Source organism: Spermophilus citellus, assembly GCF_964194105.1.
Source record: "Spermophilus citellus genome assembly, chromosome: 7".
Classification (NCBI taxonomy): domain Eukaryota; kingdom Metazoa; phylum Chordata; class Mammalia; order Rodentia; family Sciuridae; genus Spermophilus; species Spermophilus citellus.
In genome coordinates, this window is record NC_138188.1 from 121,541,999 (window position 1) to 121,558,275 (window position 16,277).

The window sequence follows — 16,277 nt, forward strand, 5'->3', positions numbered from 1 at the left end:
CTCTAAACTTTTTAAATTTGGATTCATCAGGGCTTAGTGCTGCGGAAAGACATTTATATCCAAAAAATGTACATAAGCCTAAGGTACTTTGGAAGGATATTCTAACAGGACAACGGAAAGGTCCTGACCCAGTGATTGTCTGGAGTTGGGGCTCTGTTTGTGTTTTTCCACAGGGAGAACAGCAGCCGATTTGGATTCCAGAGAGGTTAACCAAAACAATTTCTACAGACCAAAAAGAAGATGATTTGACTTAAATCCATAACAGCTGATATCCAGAACTCCAGCTTGGCTATTCTCACATCTGCGACAGTGATTAACCAGGATGCTTTTTTCAATATCTATTTTATTATTGCTTTTTCCCACATCATAAAGTTCTATTTTATTTTTGAGCTCATACAGACCTAGGTTAATGTTTTTCTGATCAGTTTTATTTTTTGACTATAGAGTTTTTAAACACTGCAATGGAGATTTCACCTAGGTAAAGCTACAAGGCCTTTACTATTGTCTAATGTGTTGTATGTTACATGTGCACACTTCTGTTTTGTGTTGTATGTCTGTATGTGCGTATGTCCATATATCATATATGAGGAGTGCTCATGAATAAATGGATCCGAATTTTTTTTATTATTCACGTGATTTTAATGGTTTAATTTAAATTGGGTAAACAGCTGTTGAGGATTGTTTTAATGTGTGTACAAATAAGCAGGTTAACAGATCTGTTTGTTTACTTTCACCTTTCCTTTTCATTATATTTAATAATTCTGTTCAGGATAATTTAAATCGTTCAAAAAATTGTTTTCTTAGTATCTGTTGGAATGTTACGTAATTTTTTTTTTTAGCATCGTTGTCAGAATTCCTATCTTCATCCCAGTGCCGGTGAAGATGAAACCAAACTACAGTTTCTTCGATAGTTATCACAACAAACTGTATAAATTGATGCATCTATGAATAATAACTCAACAAGTAATGCTCAATCACTGAGTCGATTTATTTTGGGAGGAAATGGGCATATTGTTAGATTCCTCCGCTTTGAACTGCTTACAAAACTTGCCTGGACTATGTATCACTTGTATGCATTGTGTTCTATTTGTTGATGCAGCGAATTATGGTAGTGCTGGTGTATCTTTGCTGATGTGTCACCAGTGTTGCAATTTTTCCTAAAGAGCCATCAATTGACTTGGTGTCGTGGCATTTCTGTATCCTCCTCCCTTCTACTAGTGATGGTCTAATTAGGGGGGCCAACAGAGGTGAGGCAAAGAACCTCACCCCCCCCCACTGGCACCAAGGCCATATTTGGGGGCCAACAGAGGTGAGGCAAAGAACCTCACCCCCCCACTGGCACCAAGGCCAAATTTGGGGGCCAACAGAGGTGAGGCAAAGAACCTCACCCCCCCCCCCACTGGTGCATAGGCCTATCCACAGGTATGGCTATATGCTGGACCGGGTATGATCCAATTGCAGTGGTATCAACCTAAGACAGGAGGCTGACGCCTAGAGGTCAGTTTTCCGATGTCGGGTAAGAACCATATGTTGAATTGGACAAACCTACCAGGCACGGTCCCTAGCCACATTGCTTGTTGCTTAATTAAACAGAAGGGGGGAGATGCTAAGAGCCACAGCCAAGTAATATGATGCATGGCATTTTTGGTTGAAAGGTGACGCCAGCTAGCCATTGAGATGATATGATTATGTTAAGATTTGCATTCATATGGATATTGGACTCCTGCTGTTCACCTCGGCCTGCTATGGGACTCCTGGAGAGTTCCCATTGGTTGGGGAAGTACAGTAGGAGGGAATTCCGGGGGAAGACCTTCCTCTGGGGTTCCAGGAGAAGGCCACGTGGGTGGATCGGGATTCTTCCCAGGGGCGAACGGGGCATTGGCGGCAGTTTCAAAAAATAAAGTTTGTTCCTGCTTGAGTGGCTCGTGATTTTGTGCCTAGCCAGACTGCGGCACCTACCTAGAAAAAAAAAAAAAAGATTGGGGATGTAGCTCAGTGGTAGAGCACCCTTAGGTTCAATCTCTAGTCTCTCTGCCCTACAAAAAAAAAAAAAAAAAAAAGACACAAATTATTACCTGATGGGTGGCCAGGCACGATGACATATATCTGTAATCCCATTTACTTCAGAAGTTTGAGGTCAGCCTGGCCAATTTAGCGAGATCCTGTCTCAAAATAATAAAAGGGCTGGGGAGGTAGCTTACTGGTAGAGTGCCCTCGGGTTTAATCCCCAGTATTGTACAAAGAAAAAACATAAAGGGTAGAGGATGGGTAATTTTTTCCTGATTTCTTAATATAAATTTTTAAAATATTTTTTTGGCTGTACACAATATCTTTATGTGGTGCTGAGGATTGAACCTAGGGCCTCACACATGCTAGGCGAGCGCTCTACCACTGAGCCACAACCCCAGCCCTTAACATAATTTTTAACCCAGAAATTCCAATTCTAGGAATTTGTCCTAAAAGAATAAGACAAACATCGTATAATATACTATGTCCAATGATGCTGGAGTATATGTTTATGGCCATACACAGGAATACTATGCAGCAGTTAAAATTATATATTCATTGACATGAAAATATATTCAATGCTGGACCTATCTCAGAAAAATCAAGCACTGGGAATGTAGTTCAGTGGTAGAGTTCAATCCCTAGTACTCTTCACCCTAAAAAAGTTCAAGTGAAAAGGAGTTTGTAACTATAAACACATGCATGTGCACATACTTCTGTATTCATTAACAAAAAGAAAAACATACATCCGAGCACGCACAGGGTGCAGGAAGGGAGTAAGATATATGACATATTGACTTATTAACTCTGGGTAGTGAATTTTTAGAATTATTATTCCTTACCTTCTACCAATATTTCACTTTTCTACTGTGGATTCCTAATATTGAAGAAAATTACTTGGGGGCAGAGTGGCACCTTGGGACCAAAGACTTTATCACCATGCCCTTAGGGAAGGCAGTATGTGTGTTTGGGGATGGTAGTGGCAGAGCTTCCCGGAGTGTGTTTGAAAGCACATCCTTTCAAGAACTATGTATTGGGGCTGGGGATGTGGCTCAAGCGGTAGCGCACTCGCCTGGCATGCGTGCGGCCCGGGTTCGATCCTCAGCATCACATACAAAGATGTTGTGTCCGCCGAAAACTGAAAAATAAATATTGAAATTCCCTCTCTCGCTCTTAAAAAAAAATGGTTGATACTACCACCACCCCACACGCCAGCCAACCTATAGGACAGTGTCCACCATCATTTAAAAAAAAAAAAAAAAAAAAGAACTATGTATTGCTGCTTCTGGCACTTTCCTAAGTGTATTCTGTTCTGTCAACAGTACCACAAATGTCACAGAAAAGGGTTCACTGTCCTTGTTTTGAGAAATGCTAGGTTAAGACATAAGTAGTATAAAACTTAGAATGTTTGTTATGCAGTCCCAGGAGGAAAGGACATGGGACACACACTATTCAAGCCACAGACCCTTTGTTTTGCAACCCATTAAAAAGTAACAAGACTGCCGGGTGAGGTGGTGCTCACCTATAATCCCAGCAGTTCGGGAGGTTGAGGCAGGAAGATTGTGAGTTCAAAGCCAGCCTCAGCAATAGCAAGGCACTAAGCAACTTAGTGAGACCCTGTGTCTAAATAAAATACAAAATAGGGCTGGGGATGTGGCACAGTGATAGAATCCCTCCAAGTTCAATCCCCACTACCAAAAAAAAAGGTAACAGGCTTTCTACTTAACACACTTGAGGAATGCTAATGTTTACCCAAAGAATGAAGATTATTATGCCACATATTTCTATTCAGGATCTGAGGGCTTCTGGCCGTCTTCCTTGCATGCAAACCCCAATACTGCAAAAAGGGAAAAAAAAACCCAAAAACCCAAATCATCACCATCATCACCATATAAACCTGTTTCTCCATCCATCAGTGGGCACAGAAATCAGCATGATGATCACGATCCTCCCCCTTTTTCTAGTGGAACTCTCAAATCACATAGTAAGGCTAAGAACTGCTTGTGAAATTTTTGTATGTGCACTTATAATTTCATAATATGTCGGTGTTTGCATTCGTCACAACATAAAATATATTTATTACTATGAGTTGCAATAAAAAATTTGAAAGCCACTGAATTAAAGAGATGAAATTTATTGGTAAATAAAGAGAATCAACACCTATACCAACACACCCCAAAATCTACCTTTTAATTAAGTAAATTAAAAGAAGAAAATCATCAAAGCAATACAGTTAGCTAGATCTCCAACTCACAAGTGAGTTAAGTACCAAAAGTTTGAATATTACGTGCTCGGAGAAACTGTTAATAAAGAGAGTGGGTCCCCAATTAGTTCACAAAAGCCAATTTAAACAGTGGGGCTTATTAGCTACAGTACTAAAGTTATTACAAACAACTTTCTCCATTTTGCTTGTTTGTGTTGGAGGTTCACTGTATCTTGAAGGAAACATTCTCCCCACACCCACGCCTAGGTCTCATCACTAAGCACATCCTCCCAGCACAAACAACCATCATTCCACTTGGCAGTCCCCAAGTTGTGCTTAGGACTTCAGATAAGGAAAAGATCAGAGATTTCATAGCTGTAACTGAGGTAGAATATGGGGCTCCCAAGAACACCTTCCAGATGACCCAGGTCTATTTCTCTTCCACCCCAACCCCAGCTCTGGCACAAGGTCAAGCATGAGAAAGATACTTACAAATTGTATATGATTTTTATCTTTATTGATTTTTTAAAATATCTTTGTTTTATTTATTTATTTATGTATGTGGTGCTGAGGATTGAACCTAGTGCCTCACACATGTGAGGCAAGCACTCAACAACTGAGCTGCAACCCCAGCCCATCAGTGGTAGAGTGCTTGCCTAGCATGCGAGAGGCCCTACATTCAGTCCCCAGTACGCAACAAAAAGGGGAAACGTGGTGTGTGTGTGTGTGTGTGTGTGTGTGTGTGTGTAAGAGAGAGAGAGAGAGAGAGAGAGAGAGAGAGAGAGAGAGAGAGAGAGAGAGAGAGAGAGAGAACAAAAAGAACCATGGTTTATTGCACCTTTTATTGGGTCCCAAACTACTACAATTTAAAAAAGAAAAATCACTGGTTTTAATGCTGCTAACTTGCTACTGATATAATCAACAGCTACTTTTATCACCTGACCATTTTTTTCATAAACTGTTTAGACATAAAGGTTCTATCACCAACATGCGGCTTTGCATCAAGGAAGACATGTCAGTGCCTAGGGAACGCTGGCCTGCTGTATTTCTCCTTAAATACAGAAACTTATGGTAAAAAAATGCTACTCTCTAGCTTAACACTCTGATCTTACCAATTTCATTATGTCCTGGAAGATAATTTAGAGTTTTTCTGAAGAGTAAACATCATGGAAAGGTCAGTGAAAGCTGCTCTTAAAAGGCCCCTCAAATACTCCATCAGCTTCCAGCGTCATTCATCTGGGCAGAATACAAACTTCCATTCCAAACCAGACTAACCCATCGTGGCACAAATTTAAACCAAGGTTCTAAATTCTCAAGTGAAATAGGATGATGCCCAGTGGAAACCAGGTGCCAGTAGAGTGCAGACCCAGTAAACCCCCTGGGCTTTATTGGCTGTGGCAGCTGCTTGATCTCAATACTCACTGGCCCAGCCCTACAAGCCCCGGGGAGAGGGTCATGGCTTCAGGAAGGGTGCTCTGTGCAACCCCAGCCTGAGGGAGAGTTGGTACAATCACCTAGCCCTTTAGTTCTCACCTGACCACACAGCCTCTGATCTGGTCACCTAGTAGGCATAGCAGCATCAGTTCACATGGCAGGCACCACGTCCCATTCCAGGACTTTTAAAGTCACAGGAAAACTGGTTGCGATAGTTATATTGCATCCCAGGCCCTCCAAGTGGTAGACATTTAGATTAATAGCTGACACACACACCCAATTTTTCCAGTTTTACCTCTCACTTTTATGTACCAGAACAAGTTTGGAAGGTTAAAGCAAGGAAAGGGTAAGAAATCATTTCAGCATATACTTTTCAGGTTCTGCCAGACAACCTTTTATTACATCATAAAAGCAACACTAGGCACTAGATCTTGCAAAATATGTTCTGACCAACTCTAAACTTTCTGAAATTAAAACTGCATAACCACATCTGTAATATTTTTAATGAACAAAAAGTTAAATACAAACTTTCATATGCAAAATAGATTATTATATAACCCAGAGCCAAATGCTACGTCTTCTTCCACAGATCTGAATAGGGGTGGAGTGGGGGATGTTAATTTTAAATGAGTAAAAAACTGCATTTTAGCTTTAAAAAAAAAAAAAACTTTGAGGAAAAACAGAGCTTTAAACTGAATACTGTCCTGTGACATGGAGAGCTCTGGCCAACCCTTACTGAGGTTTATATTCAAACACATATAGGATGAAAATGAAGATTTAGGGTCTATAGTTACTCTGAATCCAGTTTCAAGAGTCAACCAAGTCACCTCAATTCCAGAAAGGGAAGTGTCTCTAAGATGACCATGACACTCTTCTGAAGACACATGGATGGCCAGACCTCCTTGGCCACACTGCTACTTCTCCACAACACTGTGCCGACGCTGGAGTGTCATATTTCCTCTGAAAGGCCATTGGCCCGACAACACAGCATTTTTGTTTATCCTGGCATTTTCCAGCCTCAAAAATGGGGAGACCCCTTACTTCAAGTTGGCAGTTACTGCTCCAGCAATAGAAAAGTTAATTAACACTTCCTTCCTCTCCCCACTGATGTCCCTCCTGATCTTCAGCAGGGAGTGGCAGTTTGATTAACATTCCTTTCAGAAATAAATAGTTCAAACAAGTAATTTAGAGTTAACTGTAAAAGAGCAGTGGAAAACGGCCACTGCCCAATATTTGCAAATGAGTGAGCAAATGAATGCATGTGAACAAACACACAGAAAAGAAAAAAAAAAATTCATAGAATAAATCCTGCATTTCCCACATTCATAGGGAAAGAACTCTTTAAAACAAAAAACATAATAGTTAGCGTTTGTTCTTGTGTGGGTTGAACAGTCCAGGGCTCTGAGCAGGCACAGCCTTACAGACAGGGTTGCAAGCAGCCCCTCCACACCCCAAGTCAGGACTGTAGTGCAGCGAGGGGCCTCCATGCACTTTTGACAGCTCAGTACCTGTGAGAGAACAGAAATGATGCAGGGACTTTTTAACCCACAATGCATGAGGTATATGGAAACGTCCGTGAAAGAACCACCAGCAGCTAGAGGGAGCAGGAGGGGCTTTCTCACAGCAACTGCTGATGAAGGATTTCCCACACCATCTTCTTCCGGAAGAGAGGCATCTGGTGCTGCAAAAAATCCCACAAACAATGCACTCAGTTACACACTGATGAGCGCAGCATCACAACCTGTAGGTGTCATCATGTAAACGAAGTGGGCTGTCCATGTCCTTATGTCAGCCTTGACATTTTTACATCACAGCATAAACCTTACAAAGCATAATGTTCATAATTATGGGTTTGGATCTCAGCATTGGGGGAAAAAATTTATGTGTATCAAAACCAGAAATGTCCAAGAGACAAGCAACTTTTCTATTTAAATGTACTTTTGAAACGTTCTATGGTGAACATTATTTGCTTTTATATGAAAAAAGTGGCCTTTATTTATGTAAGGAAAATTTTGATCTACAAATTCCTGTTTTATACACTGCCAATTCTGTTAAAAAAAAAAAAAGTTTCTTCCCTTGAAATCTCAAGTTCAGAGAATAATCAACTCCTTGCTAAATTTAGCAGCATCAAAAAATGAAATGTAACTGGGTGCAGTGGGGCACACCTATAATCTCAGGCATTAGGGAGGCTGACATAGGGAGATCACCAAGTTGGAGGCCAGTTTCAGCAACTTACTGGGACCCTATCTCAAAATAAGAAGTAGTAGAGCGCCCCTGGGTTCAATCCCTAGTACTAAACCAAACAAATTAAAAAAAAAAAAAAGAGAGAGAGAGAGATGTTTCGCTTAATGATACTGCTTTAACTGACAATAACTGCATAGGCTATTTTTTAAAAATATTTATTTATTTTTTTAGTTTTCTGAGGACACAACATCTTTATTTGTATGTGGTGCTGAGGATTGAACTGGGGCCGCAGGCATGCCAGGCGAGCTCGCTACCGCTTGAGCCACATCCCCAGCCCCTGCATAGGCCAATTTTTGAAGCAGGAAAACAAAAGACAACACCAAAATAACCTGTAACTCAACTGCCTACCCCCTACCTTCTGATGAATTAGAAGTTTACACCCTTAATGTACTATTATAAATAGTTGGGTACATAACTTTATTATAAATTACTAGTGAGTTCCTGGTATGGGGTGGGAAGTCTTAATTTTTTTTTTTTGGTACTAGGAATCAAACCTAGAAACCTGGAGGCACTTAACCACTGAGCCACATCCCCAGCCCTTTTTTTTTGTTTTTTATTTCAAACAGGGTCTTACTAAGTTGCTTAAGGCCTTACCTAGTTGCTGAGGCTGACTTTGAACTTGTGATTCCCCTGCCTTAGCCTCCTGAGCTGCTGGGATATGCCACTGCACCTGGCTATTAATTTTTTTGAATAGTCAAAACATAGAATAAAAAACTGTACATTCATTCTTAGTCAAACTGTGCCTTTCCTTTAGACTGCAATTGTATGAATTCAGCAATTATATGAACCCTGGTTACTTCATGATGTGCCAAAGTTTTGTTTGGCAAACATCAAATTGAGGTCTGCTGAAGAGAAATATATTTTTTTTTATTTATTTAATTTTTTTTTTTAGAGAGAGAGAGAGAGAATTTTTTAATATTTATTTTTTAGTTATTGGCGGATACAACATCGTTGTTTGTATGTGGTGCTGAGGATCGAACCCGGGCCGCACGCATGCCAGGCAAGCGCGCTACCACTTGAGCCACATCCCCAGCCCCAAAGAGAAATATATTTTAATGCGGGTAATACTTATTTGTAAAAAGGTTCAGCATCCACCATTAGAAACAGAAATTCTCAAGAGTTCCCAATATACTTGAATTTTCACTCAAATGTAGAAGCATGGGGAACCCAAACTAACCAGAACAGAAAGGAACAGCAGTATTCATGGTTATGTCTTAGACCTGAGGCTTACGTTTTCACAAGGCCTAATTTTTCCTTTTTATTACATATTCTCACATGCCTCCCTCTTTAGCTAAAAATACATATGAACCAGTGAACAATGAAGTTCAGAAACATGAAAATTATCCCATTCTTCACCAGAGACCAGGATAAACCTGAGAACAGATGCTAGAACAAACTCTGATTCTGGCAAGAGCAGAACTATGCCCAAGGGTTACTGCAATAACACTATAGCAGAGCAACTACTATAATTGAGGACTTAATGTGTGCCAGGCACTGACTAGCAAAGTGTTCTACCTTATACAGTAACAAGGAAGTGGATAAGGAAGGATCTTTACTCACCTGAGTAAATGTGATAGGTTTGTCCCTAGAAATATAATCTGCATATTTACAAGTAAACATTCCACAATCACTCCCATTCAACTGTTGAGGAATCTCCTAAAATTACAAAAACAAAGAGAGGAAGTGGTAAAGTATCGCCAAATACAACAACTTCCTTAGATTTTTTCCTAAATATCTAAATACTGTGGAAAACAGTATTACAAAGGTAAATGTTAAATCTAATATTGCACAAACACACAGACACACACACACTAACACAATTAGCTTTACTCATAAAAATCCTAATCATGACCTAAGAGCATGGGACTCCATGGAAAATGTTTTTTAGGAGAAAGGAGAAAGCAAAGTAAGAGTTCCATCTCTTAGCTCTCATTCAAAGAAACTAAACTGAGGGCTGAGGGTACAGCTGAGTGATATGACAGAGCACTTGCCTAGTTACTTAAGGTCCTGGTTCCATCCCCAGCACTTAGAAAAACAAAAGAAATGAAACCAAACTGGAAGGTGTATTACTAGGAACAGGAATGCTAGTCAGAATTATTTCAGAAAGTTATAACTTTAAAAAAGGTTATGTGTAGGTTAATCAAAGAGACACTTAAAATGTAACTAACCTACTTGGAAATTGCAGTTTATCTTCTCATCCTAGCCAGGAAAACAGGCCTACTGCTTTGGACCCCTATCAAGAGGAACAGACACAAAGCACCAATAAAAAAATAAGGGGTTGAGGGTGGGGAGAAAGAGGGACAAGTAAAAAAGCCTCTGATAAGCTTTAACCCATTGCAATCTGTCCCTTAAGCAGAAACAGAACTTGCTGCAAGCATCACAATGCCTGACAGAGTAGTGACACCAGTAATCTCAGTCACTTGGGAGGCTAAGACAGAAGGACTGAGCCAAGTTCAAGCCAGCCTTGGCAACTTAGCAAGATCCTGTCTCAAAAAAACACCCCCCCCCCACCAAAAAAAAAGAACAGGGAGAGGGGTTGAGTGAGGATATAGGAATATAGCTCAATGATAAAGTGCCCCTGGGTGCAATCTCCAGTACCTGGGGGGATGGGGGAGGAAGGGGAAAAGAGCATCATAAGCCAAAGGTGGCAGATTTAAAACCCACAGGAGGTAAGCTTACATATCCCCAGGGCCTATCTTATCCTAATCTTGACCAACTCTTTATACACTTGGGCTGTTAGTCATAGAGTACAAGATAGTAAGACACCGATTCCACTGCTAGAAAACAAACACACTCAATGACAAAAGTGCCATTTTTTATTCACAGAAATATAGTTGATTGCTGTAAAAAAAAAAAAAAAAACAGAACATGCACACGTCCCATACATATGCTAGGTGCCTCATACTTTTCTCCCTGGGCTGGCATCTCTCAGAGGACACAGAACTACAGACTCCAATCTACAAAGGAAGAGTATTTGTTTTTTTAAATTACATTTTCCACACCAGAACACAGTATTGATCCTATTCGACTCATACCTGTCCTCTCCTCAGGAAATTTCAAGGCTCAACTTCCAAATGATTTAATTTGGAAATGGGAATGCTTTTGTATGAAAATAGTGGAGTCATCATATACAGGTTAGGACTAAAATGGAATTCATGTGGCTAACTTTAAAGCGTAGTTATTAGGATTCAAAGAGGGACACATTTTCAAATCTTGAATTGGAAGGAGATTCAGCATGCTTGACTCTTGAAAACCCATGGCATGAGACCCTAAACCCAAATAAACAAATCCCCAGATAAATTTTGGACAACAACTTTAAACTTTCATTAGTACTAAGAAAAGTAACTGACTTAAATTTATTTATTTATTTTTTTGTTTTTGTTTTTGTTTTTTTTAAACTGGGGATTGAACTCAGGGGCACTCAATCACTGAGCCACATCTCCAACTCTATTTTGTATTTTATTTAGAGACAGGGTCTCACTGATTGCTTAGCACCTCGCTTTTGCTGAGGCTGGCTTTGAACTCACAATCTTCCTGCCTCAACCTCCCAAACTGCTGGGATTATAGGTGTGTGCCACCGCGCCCAGCTTGTTTTTCTAATCTGAGATGTGCTTTTGTGTGTGTGTGTGTGTGTGTGTGTGTGCATGCACACGCGCACACTATCTATATTTCAATTTGACATGACTACAGCCATCTTGAGCCATAACTGCCCCTGAGTAACTCTGAGTTTTCCTCACTTGTCTCCCAGCATACTTCAAATAGACAAAACAGTAGAGTAATACGTGGAGTTTTACAGCCAGACTCTGGCAGAGTAAGTAAAAGCAATGCATCTAAAGTCTTTCATAGTCACTTGAGATAAACATGATTATCTTGGCTTGAATGAAGTCACCTACTTCCCAACTACTTTATAAATTATTCTGACCCAAATCGTGGATATCTACCGGTCTTGCTGACACCTAGGACCATGCTTCTGTCAGTAAGTGTCCAATTACTAACACTCTACAATCCTGGATCTATCTACCTCTTTCTTGGATCTCATGGTACCTTGGGACTGGTTCTCATATAGTGGAACTGGGTTTTTCCAAAAACCAGTTTTAATACATTTAATAGATTTGGAGAAAGATAGTCTTAGATAAAGACTAAGAAGGAACTATTTTGGTTAAATAAATGGCTGAAGATTTGGAACTAGGTCATTCTTAAGATCTATACTTTAAGACTGGGGGTGTAGCTCAGTGGTGGAGTGTGTGCTTAGCACTCATGAGACCCTGAGTTCAATTCCCAGCACCACACACACACACACATACACACAAAGATATATATTTAGGCGGCTGGGGTATGGCTCAGCTATAGAGCACTTGCCTCCCACGTAAGAGGCACTGGGTTTGATCCTCAGCACCACATAAAAGTAAATAAACAAAATAAAGATACTGTGTCCATATGTAACTAAAAAATATTTTTTTTTAAAAAAAGATGTATATTCAGGAGAATGCATGTCATGCATGCTTAAAGCAGTGAGTGAAGTGAGGGTAAGAAAGAAGCCAAGACTGAATAAAATGATACTGTCAGTAAATGAAACAAAGTAGGCCAAATATAGATAAATATCACTTACATGTGGCTTCATGCTGTAGTGGGTCCACTCTAAAAGATTTAGATCAATATTTCTTTTGGTCTTACTTTCATCCTGTAAATACTGACTAAAGAAAACAAAAACAGCAAAGAATGAATATATCAATGAATTCCTAGGAAAATGACCATTGTGACAAAGGATTTTGTGATGTTTAACAGATATGCCATTCTCAATCCCAGTTACATTAGATTTTTAAAAATGTGACTGCTTTTGTGTCTTTAATTTTCTAACAAAAATTGTACATGAAAAGACCACTATAATAACCACTCCAGAAATAATTACTATTACCAAATTATTGTAATGTACCTGCATACACACATTTTTGTTTGCTTGTTTATTATCTGGGTACTGGGGATTGACCTAGGGGTGTTCTACTAACAAGCTACATCCCTGGCCCTTTATATTTTTTAAACAGTGTCTTACTCTAAGTTGCCCAAGGTAAACTTGAATTTGCGATCCTTTTGCTTCAGCTTCCCAAATCACTGAGATTATAGGCATGCCCTACTGCACCTGGCTATAGACACAATTTTAAAACACACATTTTGTTCTCAGTGGTGCACACCTATAATCCCAGCAACTTGGGAGTTGAGGCAGGAGGATCAAAAGTTGGAGGCCAGCTCAGCAACTTAGCAAATCTCTCTTCAATTTTGCAAGACCCTGTCTTAAAATATAAGAAGGATTGGGGATGGGATGTAGCTCAGTGTTAAAGCACCTCTGGGGTTCAATCCCAGGTACCATTAAAGAAAAAAAAAAAAAGCCCTCATTTAACAACTTGCTTTTTCTCAGTTCAAAATCAATATGACATAAGATACATGTCCTGAACTCTTGAGAAATTAAAAGGCAAGAAGACTGTTCTGAATTAAAGGAGAGACTAAAAAAGACATTAAAAACATGTCTGAACCCTGATTGGCTCTTGGACTGATGGGAGGATACAAAGGATACCTGGAGAGGCTGTGGTTTTGGCTCAGTGGTAGATCACTTGCTTAGCATGCGTGAGGCACTGGGTTTGATACTCAGTACTGCATATAAATAAATGAATCAAATAAAGGTCCGCCAACATTTTTTTAAAAAATTTTAAAAAAAAGGGCTGGGGATGTGGCTCAAGCGGTAGCGCGCTCGCCTGGCATGCGTGCGGCCCGGGTTCGATCCTCAGCACCACATACCAACAAAGATGTTGTGTCCGCCGAGAACTAAAAAATAAATATTAAAAATTCTCCCTCTCTCTCTCTCTCCTCCTCTCTCACTCTCTCTTTAAAAAAAAAAAAAATTTTAAAAAAAAGATACCTGGAGGTATCAGAATATGGACCATATATTACATATTAATGATTGTTATAAGTGTGATAGTAACATTGTGATTATATAGGAGAATTTCATTATTCTTAGGAGAATATATATTCTTAGGAATGATTAATTTTATCCACATCTTTAGGTTATTAAATTCAGCAACCTAAACATCAGTCCTAATCCTAAGGTGCATAGAAGGTAAGCCTGCATTAGACCAGGACATACAGTTTCAATGGGTGCAGTACTGTTCCAAACAGGGTAAAACATAGTTCCTAAGGGATAAAAATCAAAGATATTTCAGTGGGTTGTAGCCTTCCAAAACTCAACTCACTCAGACTTAATCATTAGTATAATTTTTTCTTATTATGGAAAAATTAAATTAAAATTTTCTCCTGGTGGGTAAGATAATGAAAAAAAGATTGAGAAAAATTGGACTAGGTGCATCAGGAAACAAAAACTATATGACTATAGTATGACTATAAAAAAGTATGGACTTTTTTTTTTCTTTTTGGTATCCTGTTATAAGCAGAAAACAAAACTGTACTGTGTGATTTCAATAAGCAGTAATAAGCAGTGCCTATGTATGCAATAATATATTAGTACATGTGTTTATGCACTCACAAATACATATGCACATTCTATATTTTACATAGGAAAGACTAGAAGGATTATATATAATTTGGTGTATCTTCTGATTTTTAAAAATTTCTTTTTTGTTCAAGATAAACAATCATAAATATAAAGATCATTTTTTTTTTTTAACTGGGAATTGAATTCAGGGCCTCATGTGTGCTAAGCAAGTGCTCTACCACTGAGCTATAGCCTCAGTGCTTTTTTTATTTTTAAATGGGGTCTTGCTAAGTTGCTGTGGCTGTCCTCAAACTTGTGATCCTCCTACCTCAATCTTGAGTCACTGGGATTACAGGCATGCAACACCATACCCAGTTGAAAAGATCTTGTACAATAAAACAAATTGCAGGGGCGAGATAAATGAATTAATTATGGTTAAGAACAACTTTTCTTTGTAAGATTCATTTAAAAAGTTAACTCATTCTTACCAAGGTAAAAGAAGGGAGCCTGCAGGCTGGGGTTTTGGCTCAGTGGTAGAGTGCTTGCCTAGCATGTGTGAGACACTGGGTTTGATCCTCAGTACCACATAAAAATAAATAAATAAAGGTACTGTGTTCATCTACAACTAAAAAAAAAAAAGGAGCTTGCATTTGCTTCCAGCAAGCAGAGGAAGTTCAAAAGGGTCTTATCTGGCCAGGTACCTAGCATAGGTGAACCCCTGGTTTTTTCCTCCACGACCACACATACACACACAAAAAAAGTATGGTGGGGAGTGGGGCTTCTCTTCCTGATGTGCTGCTTCACTTTCAAATTCATGTCACCAATTTACACAGCTAATAATTATGCTTTAAAGGCAGGTTTCTAACAATTGCTACAGGAGTACCTTCTTATCTGTGATTTTACTTTCTGTAGTTTTAGTTACCCATTATTCAAAGACATTAAATAGAAAATTTGAAAAATAAACAATTCATAAATTTTAAATTGCATACTGTTCTAAGTAGCATGAAGAAATCTTACATCATCTGCTCCAGACCATCTGGCACATGAATCTTCCCTTTGCCTAGCATATTCACATTGCATATACTACCTACCTGCATTTAATAGCAGTTTTGGTTATGAGACTGGCTATCCTGGCATTTCAGGGCTTGTAGTCAAGTAACACTATTTTACTTAATAATGGTTACAAAGAGTAAGAATAATGACACACAGGAAGCTCCAGGGCAAAAAATATGGAAGGACAGATTAACTCTGATACTATGTGGCAATGCTATAGGCACATAGGAAAAAACATAGTATATGTAGGATTCAATACTGTCTGTGGTTTCAGGCATCCACTTAGAGTTTATACCAACAGATACAGGGAGAACTACTTTCTGTATTTGAAATAGCTGCCTACAAACCACACATTATAATTTAAAAACTGCCCTTGGGTTCTATGAGATGAATCCAACTACCATGGAAAGCACAGAGACATGAGTGGATTTCATAATTTATAAGACTAATACTCCCCAACTAATAATTCTTTGAATATCCAGAAGAATGTATCAATCCCAAAGAAATCAAATTTAAATCACAGGACTATATTAAGATATATTTTACATTATAAACACAAGATAAACTTTTTTTCAATGATGCTATTAAATACGACTTCTCAGGTTCGATCAGCCACTGGGAAGACAGCTTTTTTTTTTTAATATTTTTTTTTTTAGTTAAACATGGGCACAATATCTTTATTTTGTTTATTTATTTTTATGTGGTGCTGAGGATCGAACCCAGGGTCTCACACGTGAGAGACAAGTGCTATACCGCTGAGCCACAACCCCAGCCCCTGGGAAGACAGCTTTAACTGCATATTAAGGCTGCCATCTAGGCCTGGTGAAGTGGTGCATGCCTATAATCCCAGAGGTT

At 39.1% G+C, this 16,277-nt stretch overlaps 1 protein-coding gene across 7 annotated transcripts in view; it reads right to left on the reverse strand.

Moving 5' to 3' along the window:
- Nucleotides 1-4,156: 4,156 nt before the first annotated feature.
- The window catches only part of SENP2 (SUMO specific peptidase 2), a 37,932-nt gene continuing 25,811 nt past the window's right edge, over nucleotides 4,157-16,277 (reverse strand). For 2 of the 7 annotated variants that reach the window (XM_081301391.1, XM_081301390.1), the window contains exons 15-17: nucleotides 12,498-12,582; nucleotides 9,449-9,544; nucleotides 4,157-7,325 (exon numbers count right to left, since the gene is read on the reverse strand). In XM_081301391.1, the coding sequence (XP_081157517.1) occupies nucleotides 7,263-7,325; nucleotides 9,449-9,544; nucleotides 12,498-12,582 (244 nt within the window). In that variant the 3' untranslated portion in view covers nucleotides 4,157-7,262. Of the gene's footprint in view, nucleotides 7,326-9,448; nucleotides 9,545-10,056; nucleotides 10,122-10,773; nucleotides 10,846-12,497; nucleotides 12,583-16,277 lie in introns of those variants that run through there. The other 5 variants (XR_014022976.1, XM_081301386.1, XM_081301389.1 and 2 more) reach the window with 5 other exon arrangements.